The sequence below is a fragment of the Crocuta crocuta genome, unplaced genomic scaffold (genome assembly GCF_008692635.1).
Source record: "Crocuta crocuta isolate KB4526 unplaced genomic scaffold, BGI_CrCroc_1.0 scaffold220, whole genome shotgun sequence".
NCBI lineage: Eukaryota > Metazoa > Chordata > Mammalia > Carnivora > Hyaenidae > Crocuta > Crocuta crocuta.
Genome location: NW_027526949.1, coordinates 211,530 through 234,223, shown reverse-complemented (window position 1 = coordinate 234,223; position 22,694 = coordinate 211,530). Strand labels below are relative to the sequence as shown.

Genomic DNA, 22,694 nt, shown 5'->3' with positions numbered 1-22,694 from the left:
CACAGAAATAATATTTTAAAGCATCCCTAGATGTATTACATTGGGTGGGGTAGATGAGACACATTGCCTTTCTAAATCTGAAAAAATAATAAAATAAAAAAAATAATTCTAAGAGCTGATTACTGGCCCTTAAGAATTATGGATAGGGGCGCCTGGGTGGCTCAGTGGGTTAAGTGTCGACTTCAGCTCAGGTCATGATCTCGCAGTTTTTGAGTTCGAGCTCCACGTTGGGCTGACAGCTCAGAACTTGGGTCCTGCTTCGGATTCTGTGTCTCCCCCACCACCACCTTCTGCCCCTCCCATGCTCATGCTCTGCCTCTGGCTCTCAATAATAAATAAATATTTAAAAAAAGAATTATGGATAAATATTGAAAACCTGTAGCAAGTTGGGAGAATGGAATGGAAATAGGGAAAATGGGAAAGATAGAGACGGCTTTAGTAATATGATCAATAAACCTTGGCTGTCATATGACATTGGTAAATGAGGGGCGAAGTAGCAGGAAAGAATCAGTTTTTCAGTTCAGGTTAGGGGATGGTGATTAGTATTTTCAAAATGTCGCAGAAGGAGCCATAGATTTGAACTTCAGAGGAGAGGTCTAAAGATACATTCACCTGTGTTTTACAGAGTGAGTTTAAGTTTTCTGTAATTTATGCAAAAGAATATACCTAGTTGAACATTCTATCATATTTACCTGTGTAGATCAGCCATATTGACTAAATCAATTTCTGTTTTATGAAAAGAACACTGATTTTTTTCCTTTTTATCTAACAAGGAATCCCATGATAATTATATATTAACTCATTTATCTAAGACAATGGTTTTTCAACCAACCTGATCCAATGCCTCCTTTGTATAGTAAATATTTTGTAACACTTCCTCTACTACCCTGGAATGAAATTCAGAATAAATATAACTATCTATATAAATACATTTAAAACAATTAATGCATTTATTAATCATAATTTGAAGGAGAAACAGAGGGGAATAATAATGTATTTCAATATGTAAATGCTCAAGTATGAATACTCAAGAAAACAGACTGGAAAAGAGAGATACTTGCATCATTAAGTATGTGCCAGCTTCTGACATTGGTAATATTAGTATTCAAACATCCTAAATTTGTATAAATGACTGACATACAATGCCAAACAGAATAAAATATATTTCTCTTTATTTACACAATAGTTGTGTTCCTAGATAATTTAGTTTACAGTTTTGCTCCTTAAACAACATGGGGGTTGTTGCACCAACCCCTTACACCTCTCCCCCACCTCCCTGGCCCTGCCCTGCACAGTCAAAAATATTCTACAACTTTTGATTCCTCCAAAACTTAAATAGCCTCCTATTGGTCAGAAGCCTTACCAGTAACATAAATAGTTGATTAATGCATATGTTGTATGTTATGTGTATTATGTACTATATAATTATAATAAAGTAAGCTAGTGAAAAGAAAATGTTATCAAGAAAGTCATAAGCAAGAGAAAATACATTTATAGTATTGTACTATATTTACTGGAAAAAAAATCTGTATAAGTGGACCTGTGCAATTCAAACCTGTTTTGTTCAAGGTCTATGTATACTAAAACAGTCCCAAACATACTTCGTATTTATGTACAAAGTTACCTCCAGTAATGTGTGCTTTGCTGATGGGCTAACAGACACTGTAAAGACAATAAAGAAAAAAGAGAGAAGCAGAAACATTGTTGGCAGATCTCTGATATTTTTTTATTTTGAGTAAATCCTGAGATGTAACTGTAGTGATTTCTTCCATAAAAGGTAAAAGAAAAAGTAAATAAATAAGGAAGTGAAAGAAAAAGAAAAAATAATGGGCTCTTTAATATGCTAACTCATGAAATCAGGAGTAAGCTTATAATTTGTCTGTCCAAGGCATTTGCAGCCTCATTTCTCAAGTAATTTTTTTATGTTTCTTCATAAATGCTGTTGTATATGTGTTCATTGTATAGATATCTGACTCATCTACAAATTCAACCTTCTATTTCTTAATTTAGCTAAAACTATTTTCTAAGAATATTTATTTTTTTAGAACTTTACACATTGTCTTTATTTCTAATACCAGCTATAATTGTTTGTTTGGGAAGGGAAGGTTTTTTTCCCCAAAGTAAACAATACCTTAATTACTTCTCTCAAATATGACTTCTGTGGAAAACTGCAGATCGGGCATCTGAGCCCACATCGCTCTATGAAAGTAAGGGACGTGGGCTAAGTACCACCTCCCCCCCCCTTTAATGTGGCCTGCACCCTCTCATGTGCCACCATCTTTAACACTGTATTCTTTTTATGTTACTGAACTTCTATTGTTACTTTTTTATCTCTCCTGATTGGACCCTATCATCTTTTGAGTTTATGACCATAGGTCTTGAGGTGAAATAACAGTTTAAATTTAAATGTATTTTAATATTAATCTTTATTGCTTGATATTATAGTTGTTTTGATTGTACAAAATCTATTACTATGTTATGTAAATGTTATCTACCATGTCATTTAGTAATTCTAATTCTATGTGCTGTATGACTATGAATTTGATAAATTGATAATGCTTTAAGTCAATACTCCTGCATTTCATACCATAGAATTTTTATCAGAATTAAAGGAGGCTTTATATAGTCCCTGATTTATTTTCGAGACCGTACCTCAAATATATCTAGCTCTCATCTGTTTGTACACAAGAGGCATAGTAAACATTTTGCCAAAATCTGCCTATTTCACTAATAAAAGAACTGGGGCTAGCATCCCCTTCCCTCTCCATCACTTAGCTCATAATCTAGTACTCTCTCGTGTGAAACATTTTTCCTGGGGAAAACTGCACACGTAAAAACACCTCTAAGACAAGTGTGTTTGTGTTGAAACTTTTGTGGTTTTGTTTATTGTTTTATTTTTAATAATAGTTAAAAATACTACTATCCCAAGGTAAATTATTCTAATTTACCTATTTTATTTCAAACAGATCATGTTGTTTGTGAAGAAGAGTTTAAATACGCCATGTTAGCTTTAAACTGTATATGCCCAGCAACTTCTACACTTATTACACTTCTGGTTCATACCTCTAGAGGGCAGTAAGTATATTTTTTCTTTAAGATAATGAATTTTAAATGATAAAAAAATAATATAAGTGTAGTTATGTGATTTAGAGGTAAGATAAGCCAAGGTATACAGCCAGATATGTATTACACTTGTATTTTTTGTGAGTTATCTTCATCTGACAAACAGGCGGATGGATAGATAGATGGAAAGAAGGGGAAGACCAAGACACAGAAAATTGACAGTGATTTGCTGGGTTTGTTTTTTTTTGTAACTAATCTTGAGATAATTTTTTCATCCTAAATTCTAAGTATCCACATCATTTGTTAAGTCTAGGATAGGGCACTGCTTCTATTTTTGAGATACTTAGGAAATAAAACTTTAAAAAATGAGATGATGACAATCATTAGTATAAGATTTTAAAGGTATTTTCTTTTCTATTCCTAAGGTAAGTTTTTATTTCAAAGCTATATATACATGATTGACCTCAAAATTAAACTTTACAATTTTATAGAATAACAAAGCACTTGATAAGGTTAGCAAATGTAGTATAAAAGAAATCACTTTTTATATGTATTTTGAGGTAGATGATGGAAGGTTATATAATCAGACCATTTTGTTCTATGACAGAGTTTCTATTTGACTTGGATGATCAAGGAAAATATAATCAGTGAGCACAGTCCCTATGCTTATTTGAAGAGACAATATTGCATTGCATTTCATACCCTTTCCAATTTTTTTTTTTTTGGTATTATATACAAAATGTTGATTTTATAGGGGAATTTTACCGTGGTGCTTGTGGTTATGATTATTTAAATTTAGTAAGTTAATGGATAGTTATTTAAGTGAAGTGCCAAGTCAAATAAACCAAGAAAAAGGAAAATTATTTTTTGGGATTTAATACCAAGTGGGGTAAGTTGCTAACTGGAAAATAGCAAATGCCTTGCACTAAAGTAGACTTTACTGTCTTACCTCTAATATATCCCTGCTCTATTGAAATAGTGAGATTTTCCCAGGAATAATTTTCTTAAAGCTCTAAATGAAAATATTTCTACTCCCTGCATTTATAAGCCTTTAATTTGTGCAATGTAAAACATGCAAGAGGATCATGAATGCGTTGTTTTTCTTTGAAGAAAGTATGCAGCATTTTGATGAAATTAAATAAAATACTGAAAACAATTTTAACACCGCTTAATGGAACATTCACAGTACTCATCACATGGGCTGATTATTTTGCCATACACCTTTTGGTCATAGAATCATACAACTTTAGACTGAATATCCAGTCTCACTTTATTGTTATAGAAAGGATAAAATGTGCCCATCAACACTAACATACATCATTACTCATAGACTGCTAAATTACACTATTAAAGTTGTAGTAAATCCTACTTACTGGTACATAAACTGTTGCCCTAGTGAACAAATTGCTCTTGATTTAAGCCAAAAAAATTTTAGTGACCCCTAAAATAGGATTTTTACCAATATACTTTAAAGAATTTTGCCTTATTAAAAAAGAAAATAATGTTGTTGAAGACCTTGTTACCACATAACTAAGGATTTTCCACGAATAAGATTGACCAGCAAAATTACTTCACAACTAAATGTCACAATAAATGCTGTAGTCCACAAGAATAATTTTCTTCATAGCAACTTTATTGAGACGTAATTCACATATCATACAATTCAGCCATGTAAAGTGTATGATTTAGTGTCTTACTGTATTCACAGATTTGTGTAAACATCACCACTATCTAACTACTGAATCTTTTCATCACTCCATAAAGAAATGTTCTATCTTTTAGTAGTCACTCATATTTTCCCCCAACCCTTTCATTTCCATACAATCACCAGTCTACCCTGTCACTATGGGTTTTTGTATTGTGGACATTGCATATTGCATATAAATGGAATCATACAATACGCTCTTTGTTTTTTGTTTTGTTTTATTTTGTTTTGTTTTTGGACTTGCTTCTTTCACTTGACATAATGTTTTTAAGGTTCATCTGTATTATAGTAAGCATCAGTACTTCATTCCTTTGTATGACTGAATAATATTTCATTGTATGGATATATCATATTTATGTTTTTCATTCATTAGCTGATGGGTATTTGGATTGTTTCCAGCATTGCAAATAAAAATACTTTTAACATGCATGTTAAGATTTTTATGTGCACATATACTTTCATTTCTTTTGGCTATACTGCTGAGTAACTGTTTAGAAACTGCCAGAATGTTTTCCTAGAAGACTTTAACATTTTGTATTCCCACCAGCAATGTAGCAGAGGTCCAGTTTTTTTCACAGTCTCAGCAACACTTGTTATTGTCCACGTTTTTTATTAATACCATCCTAGTGGATGCAAAATGGTGTCTCAATGTGGTTTTGATTTGCATTTCATTGATGGCTAATCACGTTGAACATTATTTCATCTGTTTATTGGACATTTGTATATCTTCTCCAAAGAAAAGCCTTTTCAGAACCTTTGCCCTTTTTTTAATCAAGGTATTTGTCTTTGAGTTTTGGATAGTAAGAGCTTTTGTATTTTCTAAATTCAAGTACCTAAATTAAATATATACTATCACTTGAACATATATAATCATTCAAACAAGTTACTCAATTTAACATATCTAATATATTTTATTAAGTGTATTGTTTGACTAAGTATTTGTATCAGGTCATCTGTATATATATTAACTGAAGATATAGTCAAGATTTACCTATTAACAGAACATGTTTGAAATTTTGCCCTTAAGCATCAACGGAAATTAGAAAGCTTAAATATATTGAATTCATATTAAGAGAACAAATTTGGGAGGTGAATTAAGAGTATAATGGGAAAATGTTGAATAGTTTAAGAAATGTTTTATGCAAGGATTATCAAACCCTTAATTAAAAAGAAAACTTACAATAACGCTCCATTTAAAAAGAGAGTAATATTACTAAAACTTCATTTTATAATAACTGGTGATTTTGACTACAAATAGTTGATATTCACAAGCTGTTGTGTACCATATTAGTTGGTAAAAAGTGAAAAAAATAATTAAGACTTTAGTATCCAACAAGCTCAGAAGTAAATGTAAAACATGAAATGGTCTAATTTAAAAAATGTACTTAAATAAAGTGTTATATAGATTATAGTGTTGAAAGAGACTAATAACTATGAATTCTGAAACAAATGAGATAGAGAAGTCAAGAGTTGAGATCAAAGATCAGCTCTTTTGTGACCCACATGCCTGAGTTCACAGTGATAATGGAATTCCTTCCTAATTTGTCTCTAGAAATAGACTTAGCCACTCAAACACCTTTCTCCTTTTCTTAGTTCTCTTCAAGCCAGTGGAAATCGGGAAAAAGATGGAAATCATATGTTAAGGATGAATTACCTACCTCTGGACTTTTATAGAAAATGAATACTAATTTTAAAAAAATCTATCTTGTATTTTTGGAGTCTCTACAGCAACTTAGCCAATACCCTGACTAATAGAGCTCCCAAGGCTATTAGCACTCTTGCTATCTTAGGTTTTCTCTTCCTGTATGTTAATATATTCATTCCAGTTCTAACTTAACTTGTAGATGACTTCAAATAAGTGTTTTCCTTTTATTCATTGAGGGTTCACTCTGTATTTTGGCACTTCACTATCCCCCCCACCCCACTCATTTCATTTACATTTGAGTATCCAGTGCTTTTGGCAGTGGTATTCCTTATTGTTAATTAACTTAACATTTGTATTATTTGGCAGTCTTACTAGAAAGATGCATCTAAGTTTATTCTTTGGACAAAAATTACTATAGGCTGTTGGCCATAGACCATGATGATTTTAAGCAAGGAATGGCTGATATCAGGCCAGTTGATAGACATTCATCTGATCCATCTTGATGACATTTCATCCTTGTCAAATTGAAATTTTTTCTTTTTTTTTCAATTTACTTTCATGAAAATAATTATTTTATCAGTCCCATTGAAGAGGTTGAATTTTTGGTCTCAGTGATAATCAATGGGAAAGAAAGAATTGATAAGAAAAATACTTGTAAAGTTAGAATTTATGGAACTTGGCTACTGAATAGATATGAATGTAGAAAAAAAAGGGGAAAAAATAAAAATCTCCTACGGCGTGTCTAGACAGTAGGGAACTATAAAACATGTGGTTTGGTAGAAGAAAAAAGGAGTTCGATAGGTATATATTTACTTTCTAAACAGATATACCTGGTGGTGGGTATTACTGCTTCTCTTGGTTCCTGAGGAGGGATCAGTGCTGTTTCAGGTCCATAAAGCTGAAAGTAGAAATAGTGGGGATTTGGGAGAAATGTCAACTTAAACTTTTCTTTTTAGGTAATAGGCAGAAGAAAAGGAGAGCAAATACAATATAGCGTAATGAAATAAATAGGAGTAAGGATTTCTAAAGCAAACTAGATAGTAAAAATATAAATGGTTTAAGATGGATGGATGCTGAGCAAATGGAGTTAGTAAGTCACTGGTCTCTGGGGACTACTGAGAAAATAATTCTGGACTGTGGAGACTTTCCCATTTTGAGAAAAGATCAACAATTAAGGAGATCATAAGAAAGTGAAGCCTGGTTGAAGGCTACCACTTCATTTAGTTTGTTCATGATGATTAGAAAGAAAAATAATAAAAGCTTTATTGCACAGGAAGGTTAAGGGTAGCTTTTTCTAAATATGTGTGCATGTACATCTATGTGTATTTATCTGTTTATTTTCTGTTTGCTTTTAAGGTTTAATTAGTAGGGTAAGTACCAGTGAGGAGACAGAGACTGAAAATACAACCAGAGAGTAGTAGATGGGATCCAGAGAGTGTCTGGAATATCTCTATTTAGTAAGGAGAAGAATCATTTCTTCCTTAGGAATAGTAAGGAAAGGGGTAATTTAGAGTAATTTTATTTATGCATAATAAAGACTATTATACTGGCTAAAAAATATGTTCTGCTCCATATAATGGCTAAAATTAAGGGTGGCATTTTATTTTATAAATGATATATCTGGGGATCAGCATCTAGAGCAGCTTGTCTGACTCAACAGTGCACCCAGTTCTTTCCATTTTTTTTTATTTCAACATTTTTAGCTTGTAGAACCTAATCCTCAAGATTTTCTCCTTGTAATCACAAAATGTCTGCTTTGCTTCAAGCTATTCTCTTCTAGATAGGAAGAAGGAGAATGAGAAAGGAGCAAAATATTGCCAACTGAGACTGTTTATTAAAGTTTTCCATGAGGTACACTGTTGCCTTTTCACATTTTAAGATAGTTATATATTGCATATTAGAATATCAGCTTGATTCTAGTAATGTCTATTAGCAATGTAAATAATTTTAAATTGAAAAATATATGTGTATATACACACTTAGTGTACAGAGACATATATACACACATATTTACTTACATTTATATGTTTACTCTTTTAAAATAATTAGGTTATATATCATAAGAACAAAAGATAAATCAAAGGATCTTATCTGGGAGTATATTGAATCATACAAATAACTGTGAAAGCCTAGGTTTTATATGTGAAATAAAGTGAAGGTTATTGCTTCCTCTTAGAATGAGAGCTCAAATGTGGTGACACAAACTTGGCCCTATTAAAAAATATTATTAAAATATTGTTAAGTATATCTGTAGTATAGTTGCTAATTATTATTACTTCTTGATAGTTGCCCCTTTACCTGAATTTTAACATGTTACCTATCAGTGAGCCGAACCCAAGCATGTTATTATAAAATATGTGATTCAGAAACTTCTCTCATTAAAGTGACAACTAAAATTGAACTTTCTGGGAACTGCATATCCTAACCATAACTAATATTCCCTCTGTTGGATGGTATTCATGCTGTAAATGCGGCTTATAAATTCAGGGGGGAAATGTGACAGAGATGAAAGATCCCCAGTTCTGGCAGCTTGAGACAGTTGACTCACTAACTGGTGGAGTTAACTAACATGGAACCAATTATATACTCCATTTAATTCTCAATCGTTTTATATGGAAAGTTTGAGATAATAATTTTCTCATCCATTACTTTACTCATTTATTTGACAGTTATTTATTGACTGCTTACTGTGTGACAGAACCATTCCAGGTGTTGTGGTTTCCACAAGGAAACCAACAGGAAAATTCCAGCTGTCACGAAGCTTTTATTCTAATTGAGGAGACCCATAGTAAACAAAAAATGAATAACTTAAATATATAACCTCTCTCGGAAGGCAGTAGAGCAAAGGAAAAAATAAAGCAGAGAACAGTGGGAAATTCAAGGATAGAACAGTGTATCCAACTTAAATAATAGAGTCATGGAAGACCTCATCAGGGAGTTAATATTTAATCAGTGACCTGATTAGATGAAGGAAGTGAGCTATGCAGTTATGCTGAGATATGAGTCTTCCACTCTGAAGGAAAGGCAAAGACTCTGAGATACAAACACATCTGATGACTTGGGAAACAGTAAGTAGGCCAGTGTAGCTAGAGCTGAGGGATGAGAAAGGTAGAAAAGCTGAGATATAAGAGGGAAACACGGGTCTTCTAGGCCATTATAAGGGTGGTGGCTATCATTCTAAGATGAAAAATCATTGAAAGATTCTGAGCAGAAGAGTGGTAGAATTTAAATAATAAGAGAAACAAACTAAGTCATTGACTTCTTGGTTGAGCAAAAGCAATTAAGAGCTTAAGAGAATAATCTAAGCCAGAGAAGTTAAAACTTGTTTTGGCAAGGGCACAAGCATGTGATGAGAAGTCCTGAGATTCTAGATATATTTTGAAGGCATTGTTGTCAGCAGTTGTTGATTAGAGGTGGGGCAGAACAAAAGGAAAGAGTCTAGCGTGAATGCAAAGTTTTGGACTGAGAAGAGTATAATTGTGACTTACCACAATAAAAAAGACCACGGAAGATCAGGAGTTTTATTTTGGACATGATCAGTTTAAGATACTTGTTAGACTCCCTGAATTGTGTTAAGTATACAGTGTGGAGCTTGGGGACAATTTTACATGGATGCTAGAAATTTGGCTGTCATCTGCATACAGACACTTTAAAACCATGAAACTGGATGAAGTCCCTTCACAGGATTATTTTGAGGATTACGTACAGCCATGCCAGACCATAGTAGGTAGGGACTCTCTAGTTCTCTCATTGGCTCTATTCACCTGTATCAAGTGAGTCGGATTCTATATGCATCAAAATCATTTCTTAAATTTGGTCGGAGACAGTTTGAGGGTGACAGGGGAGATGCTTTAAAGACAAAGCAAGACACCTAGAACCATATATGCGTTTGTGATGGAGAAGAAAAAGGCTCAGGCCATGCACACATTTTTTTATATTTAAATTATAATATGTTCATAACTTTGGATTTTTTTTTGAACAAAGACTAACACGAAAAACAATATATATCACAATGCTTCCAAGCAATAAACAGTGAAGTTATATATCTCACCAGGGCCAATCTTTTGAATCACTGTCTTAAGTATTATAGAGATTAAGACTATATATATTTTGAAAAAGATGACTCAAATATGTACAATGTAAGACATTTACTCTCAGGCAATATATTATATTATTCAGTCATGGAATAATTTTATAGAAGAAAGCCAAATAGAATTGTAGGAAGTATAAAACTATTTTTCTTTTTAAAAGATACAGGTTTTTAGTGACTTTTCAAAGTTTTATTGGAAGAAATCCATTATAAAAATAATTTAAATAAGAAAATCGTTAAACTCAGTAAAATTATTTTAAAATGTAGTAGAAGACATAAAGATGACAAAGTCAGGAACCAGAGAAAACGGTTAAGTTATGTAAATGTAAGCACATAACAGTTGCTGGCAGATTCAGCAACTGATTATTTCAGTGTGTTACAATAATTTTACTTTGATTTACATGACCACAAAAAAGGAGGCTTCAAATACATCAATTGGTGTCTGATATAAATATATATTTTAAGTATTTTGAATAAATGAAAAGATATAAGGATTCCAATGCTACATTCCATAAACACATATTAGAAGTAAGGGAGAAGCAAAGTTGCTTTTATACTTTAGTAAAATCAATTTTTTAAAGTTCCAGTTTTGTAAATATGTTCCTCAGGTGTGGTTATTTCGTGAGAAGCCCTTCATTAAGGTAGCAGGTGAGTGTATTCTATTCATCAGTGGGATCTGGAAACGCATATTTGGGTATTGCTGCAATGCTTTTTGTAAAATGAAAGCTAAACACTATTATCTGTTGTTTTCAATGTAATTGGTCTCTTTAAAAATAGAAAAACACCCTCATTTATGGTTATTTCCTTAGCTTGGAAAATTTTATCATACCTCTAACCACATGCAAAGTGTTTGTAAAATTATAGAAAAATAGTGTTGTTCAAGTTTCTGTCATGAGCATTATAATTGTGTACATTTAAACTTAAGTGAAATTTAGGCTTTCTCAAGTAACTATTTTACCAGAGATTGCTTAATAGTTTTGAGAAATCTTCAACCATAGTAGAAACACCTTAAGCCAAAATGCAGTGTAATTAATTTCTGTATGTGGCATATAAATAGTGGCTTTGTTATTTCATACAATGGCCAAATTTGTGTTCCAAGGCACAATTAATAATGCTTTGGATGGATGTTAGTAATTTTCCTGAAAAATAAAATTATGTGCTCAAGTAAGATTGAGAAATGCTGGATTACATATTACGTTTTTAATGTCTTTTAAAAAATCTTTTTATTTGAGCTAAATTTAGACTTACAGAAAATTGCAAAAATAGTCTAGAGTTCCCACGTACCCTTCCCATATTAACTTCCCTTAATGTTTACATCTTACATTATAATAGTGCTGCAGTTCTCCAAATGACCAATTAACATTGGTACAATACAATTGACTAAATTATTGGCCTTATTTGAATTTCACCAGTTTTACCGTTAATATCCCTTTTCTGTTCCAGGATCTTCTCCAAGATCCTGCATTGCATTTAGTTGTTATTTCTCCTAAGCCTCCTCCAATCGGTGGCAGTTCCTGTGTGTAAGATTGGAATCAGTATAAAACTCATGACATGTAATACACATATATGCAAAGATAGATTCAGATGTATAGATGTGTGTCTCTATGGGGCTGTGAGTATATACACACATAATTCCTGGCTCTGTTTACTGAGACAGCCAGGAAGCAATGATAGCACGGTAGCACTTAGCACAGTTAGATGCTCACATCTTGGCTACTAAGCATAATTCTCTAATAAAAGCAACCAGGGCTCCTTGGGGGTATTGGTTGAATCCAGGATGAGGGCAGAGAAAGTATAAAAGGAGTCTGGAAAATTTTGTGGTCCCAGAAATTAAGGAATTGCTTGGAAGCATGTGAAGTGTTGTCGAAAATGACATAAGAACTAACCTGAAGGAATTCCTAATAAGCCAAGATGGGACAATTTGAGAAACAAAATAAATAATGATAACATTAGATTTTAACCCATGAAATCAAGTAAATACACTGATATAAATAAGCAGTGTGATAAATAAATAAGTGGGAAAGAGGGAATAGCTCTTTCTTACTTAAGAATTATGACTAATAAATGTGGAAGGAAGAGAGAAAAAGAAAGTCATCATTAAGCAAACAAATGTTGTAGACAAAATCATCTAAGGGGTGCTAATATCAGTGGGTGAAAATTTAAAGAAAGCCAGGATCACTGTGTGGTTTCAACGTGTCTGTCCATTATATTTGATAACTGTGAAAGGAAAAATTATAATTTTATAGTGAAATAACCTTATACACACTGTCTTAATCAAGATATCAAGGTAAACATCACCAATAAAAAGAGATGTCAACTTCATGTAATCCCTTTGATGCACTAAGAAGCACATGACAGAATAAAAGAAGCACATGACATAATTTCTTTGGTATTCGGGCCAGCGTGTTCTGATTATGAGAAAAATGTAAGACACACCAATATTGAGAACATTCTACAGTATAATTGACCAGTACTCTTCCAAATGTCAAGGTGGTGAAAGACAAGGGGAGTCTGAGGAATTGAATATTTATTTTTAAACATTTTTGTCAGCTTTATTTGAGAGTGCTTTAAATATTTTAGATAGTATTTTGACTAGAGGAATTCTCCAAGCAAAATCTTTAAGAAAAAAGTATATCTGGAGAAAACAAAGAGCAAGGTCAATGGCAGGTAGGGCACTATTTTATATATATCTTTTTTTGTTGTTTTTAAGTAAGTTCTACACCACAAAATGGGGCTTGAACTCACAACCCTGAGATCAAGAGTCGCATGCTCTACCGACTGAGTCAGCCTGGTGCCCCTATTTTATTATATCTTTCAGCCTCAGCAGAGCTACAGGGACCTGGGCTAGAGATTACAGAAGGCTTCTATTTCTCTGCCCTCGATGAAAATTAGCCATGAGACTTCCTTTGTCTATTGTACTCCGACATCCAGGGAGGCCTCATTTTAAACTCATTTCAACTGAGTTGAGGGAATAGGCAGATCAAATGTCTTTTACCATCTCTAGGAAAAAGACCAAGTGAGACTTGGGAGGGGAAGCAAAGTACAGATTAGACAGGTTGGAGAGTTTTTTTCCTTTTAATACTGAACTAGTCACAGAGGGCCCACGAATCAGTTGCCATGAGAGAAGAGGAGAAAGTTTCTTTAAAGTAACAGATTATAATTACCACCTTGACTGAAAGAAAGGAAAATGAAAAAAAAGTGTGAGGGTGGGTGGGGGACAATCTCAGGAGGTACCTTTAGTTCTGTTGGAAGTTTCACATTCCAGAACGGTGACAGAAGATTGTTTTGCAATCTGGCAGATCTAATCCAGTCACCCTCTTCCCGTAGGAAGCGAAAAGTAGTGTTTACAAGGATGACAGGCACTTGGTTTTCCTTTAGAGCAAAACATAATTGTTTTCTCCAGTTCTAATGTTTGATTGCTCTGTTTCTTTTTTTTAAATTTTATTTATTTTTATTTTTTTTCTTACAAATAGTTTATTGTCAAGTTGGTATGATTGCTCTATTTCAAGTAATTGTCACTCGAAGTATAAATCTTGAACTTTATTTGATAAAATTTTCTTAAATCTGAGCCTCTATTTCCATTAATAGATTGATGTGTATACTTTTCAGTGCTTTCAATCAGAAATGAGAATAGTAACAGCCTTTGTTTCCCTCTCACCAAACCTCAAGTCTCCTTTCCATCCTTAATGCCTCACACCGTTACCAACCTGGTAACTGACTGCTACTCAGACTTCTAGACAATAAAAGAAGGTCATAGAAAGGGCTTTTACATATTTCCTTCCCCTATCCTTCTCTGCTTTTCTACTATAGAGTGTGAATTTCACTGCATCAGGGAACTATTTTTTCTTCTAAAACTCTCCCACTTCACACTACCCTGCTCTAAAGTGCTTCAGTTTTTCTGGCCATTGTATTAGTTTGCTAGGGCTGCCATAACAAAGAAACTGGGTGGCTTACTTTTTTTTTTATTTGAGAGAGAGAGAGAGAGAGCGTGAGAGAGAGTGCATGAGCAGGGGAGAGTAGCAGAGGAGACTGAGAGAGAATCCCAAGCAGGCTCCACGCTTAGTGTGGAGGAAACTGGGTAGCTTAAATAATATAAATTTAATTTCTTACAGTCCTGGAGGTTGGAAGTCCAAAATCAAGATATTGGCAGGTTCGGTTTCTTCTGAGGCTTCTGTCCTGGCTTGCAGATGGCCATCTTCTCGCTGTGTCCTCACGTCGTCTTTCCTATGTGAGCATGTATCTCTCAAGTCTCTTTGTGTGGCCAGATTTCTCTTATGAAGACACCAGATTGGACCAGGGCTCACACTTAGAGCCTCATTTCAACTTAATCACTTCCTCAAAGTAGTGCCACATTCTGAAGTATTAGTGTTAGGACTTCAACATATGACTTTGGAGGGGGGATAAAATTCATCCATAACAGCTTTGGAGTTGGGGGACACCGTGGGTTTTATTGGAACACATCTATAGGTTGTTACTGTTTCTACTATGCATACAGTTCTGCTGGTTCTGTGGAAATCTGTTTCTTTGATCATGGAAATTGAGGAGGATGGCATTGTCTGTATACCTCTAATGGTCATTTTTCCATTTCTCCCATGACAAAACATTTTTTTTTAAAAAGGACTTCAAGTTTAGAAGCCTGAGTGGAGGTAATCACAAGAAAGAGAGATGGTGCACCTCAAAGGTTACTCTTATTTTTCTTTCGTGTAAGTTAATGTGTACTGAAAATCTCCACAGAAATACCTTTTATTCAATATATCTAAACTCTTTTTGATTACCTGAGAAATGTTTTCCTAAGCATACTATTAAAAGATCAGTTGGAACAGTATTTTATTAAACATATTTTGAGCAATCTGAATATTGCTCTAGTCTGGCAGTCTGCTACTTGGAAAGCCTTTACTAGTTCATCATTCATTATCAAATTAGATTCAAATATATCCATTTAATTTAAGGACCTCTATACTCTAGTCCTAATTTATTTTTATATCCTTATCTCCCATGATACTCTTATATATACATCGTATTCACCAAATAACATGATCCTAAATAGTTTCCATTTCCACCCTCTACACATTTGTGGTTTCCACCTTCTACATTTAAAAAAAATATTGATACTGTTGCATTGAATTCATTTCTTCTGGCTTTTCTGGAGGATTTTGCTAAATCAAAAATTCTATTTCCTTGTGAATTTTTTTTTAAAGATTTTTTAAAAATGTTTTTTATTTATTTCTAGGAGAGAGAAAGAGAGAGAGATTGAGAGAGAGACAGCATGAGCAGGGGAGGGTCAGAGAGAGAGGGAGTCACAGACTCTGAAACAGGCTCCAGGCTCTGAGCTGGCAGTCAGCACAGAGCCCGACGCGGGGCTCGAACCCACGAACCGCGAGATCATGACCTAAGTGAAAGTCGGACGCTTAACCGACTAAGCCACCCAGGTGCCCCATTTCCTCATGAATATTCTAAAAATTCCCAATATAATGTGATTTTTCACTTCTATGAACTTGCATAGGATTTTAATATACTGCTAGAGCATGTATTATATTTTTTATGTATTTATTTTTCCCTGCTTAGTAGGCTGTAATTTCATCAAGGTAGAGAACATGTTGTACTCATCCTTATACTTTCTATGATGTTTTTCACAGCACGGATGCTCAATAAATATCAGTTAAATAAATGAAGTAAAGGATTCACTAAGATGATTCATTGAACCCCTTGCTTCAAACTGGTTTATGATCCATATGCCTTTGTCTGCTCTTCCTCGTGAGACTCTGTTGAAATCAAGACAGAGAAGGAAAAAATACTAAGCTTTCATTAATGAAAAGTAAGTGAAAGGTGTAAGAAATTTCAACAAACTTCTGGGAGATGGAGAAAATAATGTTTTCTGATGAACCACTCCCTCCACTCTCAGAATGTTTAGAGGGTGATGCAGCTGGACAAAATGGCAGCTCCCAGGGAAGCTCTGGGGTGCGTGACCTCTAGAAAAAGAAGGCAAATTTTAATTGAATTCCTGTATACTGCACAAATTACCTCTTTTCCATCTATCACAGCTTACCCTTGCAGTTAAGTTTAGACAGACATGTATCACTGGGGAAAATTAGATTTTTCCTAAAAAATTAGAAGAAAATGTCTGAATTATATGCTAGTAGATAGTTTGGAGTTGGGGTTCAATCTTCTGTAGTCAGGCATTTAGTGGCCCCACACTAGGTAGCATGAGCCCTTCCTGTTCACCATGAGGTATAACCTGCATTTAACAAAACATGTACAGACAAAGGAATCCATTTAATATCCCTATATCTCATACTCAGAATTTTGAAATATGGCTCCTGCAGTTTGCTCACTATCAGCATGCAGCATGAAATGAGGGAAATAAATCCAGCCAAATGGAAACAGCTATCTCTATTCTCACAGGAATTGTTTTGGATCGATAGGGATATAGGGAAATTTGGTCTTAAACTCACTAGTTAAAAAAAAGGCAAAGTTTAGAAAGAATCAAATATATTTTTTGAAGCAAGAAAAGTCTCCATAGACAAGAAAATATTGTAAATATATTTTTGATAAATAGAAAAATATTGAAGATTGTAAAAAGGTGATTATGACTAAAGGAATAAAATGCTAAGGAAATTTTTTTTGTTTGTAGAATTTTTATTTTTCAGAATCTTTAACGTAAATGTCTGTTGATTATGTTTATGGAGGATTGGATTTTCTCTGTAACAATAAGAAAAACATGATAAATAAATACACAAATCTAGAATAGCTTAAAATAATTACAATTATTATTCTTAGGAAGATTTAAAAAGAACAGGAGTTATGGTGTAGAAATATAAACTAAAAAAGACCTTTTGAAATTGACAGAGTGCTGAAATTAAAATTTAATAAAATTCGATAAGCTCCTACAACTCAATAGCAAAATAAATCTGATTAGGATATGAGCGGAGGATCTGAGTAGATAGTTTTCAAGGAAGACAGACAGTCAACAGGTACATCAAAAGGTGCTCAACATCACTAATCATCAAGGAAATATAAATTAAAACTATAATAAGATTACCACCTCACCTAGGCTATTATCAAAAAGACAAGAAATAACAAGTGTTGGCAAGGATGTGGAGGAAAGGGAACTCTTGTATACTGAAGGTGGTAATATAAATTGGTGAAGCAACTGTGAAAAACAGTATGGAAGTTTTTAAAAACAAATGAAAGATAGAATACTGTATGATCCAGCAAGTCCACCTCTGGGTATTTATTCAAAGGAAATGAAAACACTAACTTGAAAAGATATCTTGCATCCCCATGTTCACTGCAGCAGTATTTACAATTGCCAGGATATGGAAACAACATAAGTGCCTATTGATAAATGAATGGATAAGTAAGTTATGCTAGGGGTGCACGCGCTACTTAGCCATAAGAAAGAATGAAATCTTGCCAATTGTGACAGGGATGGACCTTGAGGGCACTATATACTAAGTGGAATAATTCAGATAGAGGAAGGCAAATATCGTATGATCTCACTTATATATGGAATCTCAAAAAAATAAAAAACAGAAGAGCAATCTCATAGATACAGAGAATAGATTGATGGTTGTCACGGTGGGGACAACAGAGTGGGAAAAATGGGTGAAAGAGGTTAAAAGATGCAAACTTCCAGTTATGAAATAAGTACATGAGGATTTAATATACAGCCTGGTGACTATAGTTAATACTGGTTTGCATATTTGAAAGTTGCTAAAAGTAGATCTTAAAAGTCCTCATCACAAGAAGAAAAAACATAACTCTGTATCATGATGGCTATTGGACCTTTTGTGGTGATCACTGTGGAATATATACACATATAAAATCGTTATGTTATATGCCAAAATATAATATTATATGCCAGTTATACCTCAATAAAATTTTTCAAAAAATTTTTAAAGTTTTTTTTAAGTTTTGAAAGATAAGATCATATGAATTCTGAGGATTGCAGATAAAAGTACAGAGATAGAATGCTTAAGAAAAATGGATTTGCACTGCAGTTCAATCCAAGAGAAATAATATCTGATTTAGTGGGAGTTCCAGAGAACATAGAGAAAATGGAATGTAAGAAATGACAGAGTAAGGGAGATCCAGATCTTTAAATTGACAGAGTCTTTTGCTGTAAATTATAATTAATGAAAAAGAACTATATCTAGATGCATAGCATTGCCAAATTACAAAGTAATAATGGTGAAGAAAGTTTTCTTAAAACTTGTACAAATGGGGGAAAAATCTTAGTATTGACTGGGGTTCTTAACTTTAAAGGTTGTTTTTTTTTTAAATATTTTTATTTATTTCTAGAAGAGAGAGAGAGAGAGACAGCGCGAGCAGGGGAGGGTCAGAGAGAGAGGGAGACACAGACTCTGAAACAGGCTCCAGTCTCTGAGCTGGCAGTCAGCACAGAGCCCGACGCGGGGCCCGAACCCACGAACCGCGAGATCATGACCTAAGCGAAAGTCGGACGCTTAACCGACTAAGCCACCCAGGCGCCCCTGGGGTTCTTAACTTTAGACAAGAGTATCTATTTTAACGAGTTTAATTGTAAAAGGACTTATGAAAGAATATGGATAACTCTGAGCAAGAAAATTAACCTCTATCTTGGCTAAACTGGCATAAACAATTTCCACTGCTACTCCACATTACTAACTGGGTAAAAATCCAAGAACCACACTACCTCTGCAACAAACTGGATGCCATTTGCCTGTTTGTTTCCTCTTTTAGTTCACTTCCAAAGTAAACTCCTGCATTTGTGTCTGATTGATAGGACCCAGGTCATATGTCTCCACCATAGCTAAAAGCAAAAATTTCTAAAAGTTATGGTCAAGATAAGAGAAGTCAGACATTGGGTCTCAGCAAGAGACCAGACTATATTAAAAGCTACATGTCCAAAGGAGGTATCTGTTTTCTCTCCCAAATGAAAAAACAAAAAACAAAAAACGAAAACATTACAAAAAACAAAAAGCAAAAACGGCAATGATAAACTCCAAGAAAGAAAAGGAACCAAAATAAAGCAAATTAAAGTGTGCCATAATACTGAACAACAGGCAGTTGGTAAGGAAAGAGTAATTTTTAAAATAATCCCTATTGAATAACTTATGGAACTATGGAGAAGCTTTGATAATCATAGAATTTCCTTTAACTCTTAAGTGAACTACGTTGCAATAATCATAATAATGTGATCCCAGCACACAGTTTCTCTGATTTTCTTTTCCAGTTTTATTGAGGTATAATTGACAAAAAACATCGTGTAAGTTTAACATGTTCTCTATTTTCTGTTTTTATTTAATGTTTGTTTTTGAGAGAGAGAGAGAGAGAGAGTTAGTGGGGGAGAGGCAGAGAGAGAGAGGGAGACAGAGAATCTGAAGGTTCCACACTGTTAGCACAGAGCCTGAATGGGGCTCAAAACCCATGAACCATGAGATCATTGGCCATCGAAGTTGGATGCTCAACCGACTGAGCCACCCAGATGCCCCTGTTTTTAATCTTATGCCATTGACTTTTTGCAGCTGGTGAACAAAATACAAATATTTGTAATTTCAACAATGTAGAAAAAATTATACAACGAATAACACTTTGGAATAAAAGTAGAGGGAAAATGTGGATGGGAAAAGGGCCATTAACATTCTCAGGTTACATAATGGAAATGGAGACTGTGTAGTTAGTGTAACAGAGTTAAAGTGTGTTATTTAAAGTTAAAATGTAACTAGTAGATCTGAAGTTTCAAACCTAATCATCAATGAACCAAATTATGCTAGCAGTTAGGTTTTATTTGGCCACCAGCCTGATATCAATAATTTTTCTTTTGAAAAATTTTGTTTGAATTTGCCTTTTCAGCAGACATGTAGCAGCCAACCCACCACAAGCCTGAACGCTCCCCATTGTCTCACACCTGGCCTGATTTACACATTTCCTTTCCTAACCTGTTCTGTGGACACTGGAGTTGCAGAACAACTCTGTAAGAGGAATCCCAAAGAGGAATTAAAAATGGCAGTTTGGTTATATGTCAGGACCTGTGGGGAATCTCTTGTGAGACCATTCTTTTCTCCAAGACCTCAGAGAAGGCAGTCATTAGATAGTGCTTATACTGATGTATAGTGATAACACTACAGAGCGTTATCATTAAGAAATACCTCAAAACTCTGCATTAAGCTGAAGATTTGGAAGTTGTTTTTTTTTTTTTTTTGGTCAAAATTTAAGGTTTGGATGAAATAACATGTATCACTGAGTGAGCTAAAGTATTGTTTTTGTTTTGGCCATTAATTCGTTGCGTAAATAATAAATACATGCATTTGCACAGTACAAGGCTCTGTGTTAAGAGTTTGGGAAATGCAAAGCTTAAGTACATTTGTGATGACAAAAGACTAATATTCAAAACAGGGCAGGACACAGTGTAAACATGGTATATATATGGATTTGGAACATATTATAAACTTCTCCTAAGTTTATTTTATTAATGAAATATCTTTTGTCTGTGATAAGATTACCTTTTCAGACCTTGAGAATAAATCAAATGACAACATGGGAAAACAGTGAAAAAATCTCCTAGTTAAAAATAGTTTTAAAAGGGCAAAAAAATAGTCAAAATGTAAATAACAACAATAGGAGCTTCTGAAACTCCTATATCTCCAAATATTAGTATTTATGGTATATAACTTTCTGGGAAATTCACAATGGTGTTCTAAACTAAAGGGATAGATATAGTAGCACTATGTATGTGTACAAGGGCACAAAGTACTTTCTTGGAAGCTAAGTGTATGGTTTTCAGCAAGCAAGCAGGCTGTGTTCTGAGAAAGAAAGGGGTAAGTACATTTTAGGTATGAATTTTTATTCCTTCTGATGTAGAACAGTTTAAAATCAGTGGGCTAGGACTTACTTCATAGTGGGATGAAAGATCTGAGAATGATGTTCATTGTGACAGAAGAATTCACCTTTTCACCTGACGGTTTGAAAAGTAGTTGAAAAATGTTTACAGAATTTTAAGATTTTTGTGTGTGTGATAATTAGGCAGCTTTTTGAATTAAGTGAATGTTTCAGAAAAATCACACTGGAGTAAGGACAATGGCTTTTGGCCACCTTCAAGTACAGTGTGCCTTTCGGATTTAATGTTTAGGCACTATTTCATTTTTCTTGAAGTAGATCCCTTTCAAAAGATCCCTTTCAAAAAGGTTCATTGTTTAAGTTCACTATTAATAATGTTAGAAAGCTGGTGTGCCTGGGTGGCTCAGTCCATTGAGCGTCCGACTCAAGGTTTTGACTCGGGTCATCAACTCACGATTCATGAGTTTGAGCCCTGCATCAGGCTCTGTGCTGACTGTGTAGCTTGCTTGATATTCTCTCTCTCTACCTCTCTCTCTGCCCCTCCCCTGCTCTCTCTCTCAAAATAAATAGATATATATTTTTTTAAAATTTAAAAATATTTGAAAGCTATATGGCGTTTTTCTGTTCTCTCCATCTCAACAATTTTTCCTTTTCCCAAGAATGGCAAACAGCTTTCTAGTTCCATCTAGCGGTAGAAAATTGACTAGCATCCACTAACTTGATTTAATCTTAGGACTCATTTCTATTTTGATGTCTGCTGACACAAAAAGCTGGGGAAGTTCTGTTGTTCAAGAGTAGAAACGCATAAGCCTCTTCCTGGTAGACTGAGACATCTTAATCTTGTGTTTTATTGCTTTTTCTTTTATTTTTAGATAAGATAACCATACTTGTATGTCAGTTCTCTCTGCAGATTAACAAGAATAACTGTGCATCAAAGTTGTGTGTTAGCCATTTATTTTGCAACCTCCCTGTTTTGGAAGCTTCTGTATATTCTAATATACCCTTTCCACCCATAATTACAATTATGTTTCCAGTGACACAGGCTACAATTTGTCAAAATCATTTCTTTGACCTACAGTGTTCACTGTAGATTCCTATAGTTGATAGTAAAGGCAAGATTGTAGTACCATTTAAATAATTTGATTTTTAAATAATGTAAGAGTTTGGGACCATTATGAGAATGTAATTCACGTGTGTTTGCAGAAAAGCACCCTGTAAAGAATACAAACAACTATGTGCAACCAAACAGACATTAAATTGGGGAAATAAAACTGTATAGAATTAAATAAAGTATATTAATTTTAGTTAGATTTAAACCTTTGGGTTTTAAATCTACTTTCAATCAATACAATGAGTTAATAAGTATCTTATCA

At 33.9% G+C, this 22,694-nt stretch overlaps 1 protein-coding gene across 3 annotated transcripts in view; it reads left to right on the top strand.

The window, feature by feature from the left end:
- The window catches only part of KCNT2 (potassium sodium-activated channel subfamily T member 2), a 360,386-nt gene that overhangs the window by 218,518 nt on the left and 119,174 nt on the right, over positions 1-22,694 (top strand). For all 3 annotated transcript variants that reach the window (XM_077771185.1, XM_077770578.1, XM_077769973.1), the window contains exon 14: positions 2,967-3,075. In XM_077771185.1, coding sequence (XP_077627311.1) covers positions 2,967-3,075 — 109 coding nt within the window. The remainder of the gene's footprint in view (positions 1-2,966; positions 3,076-22,694) is intronic.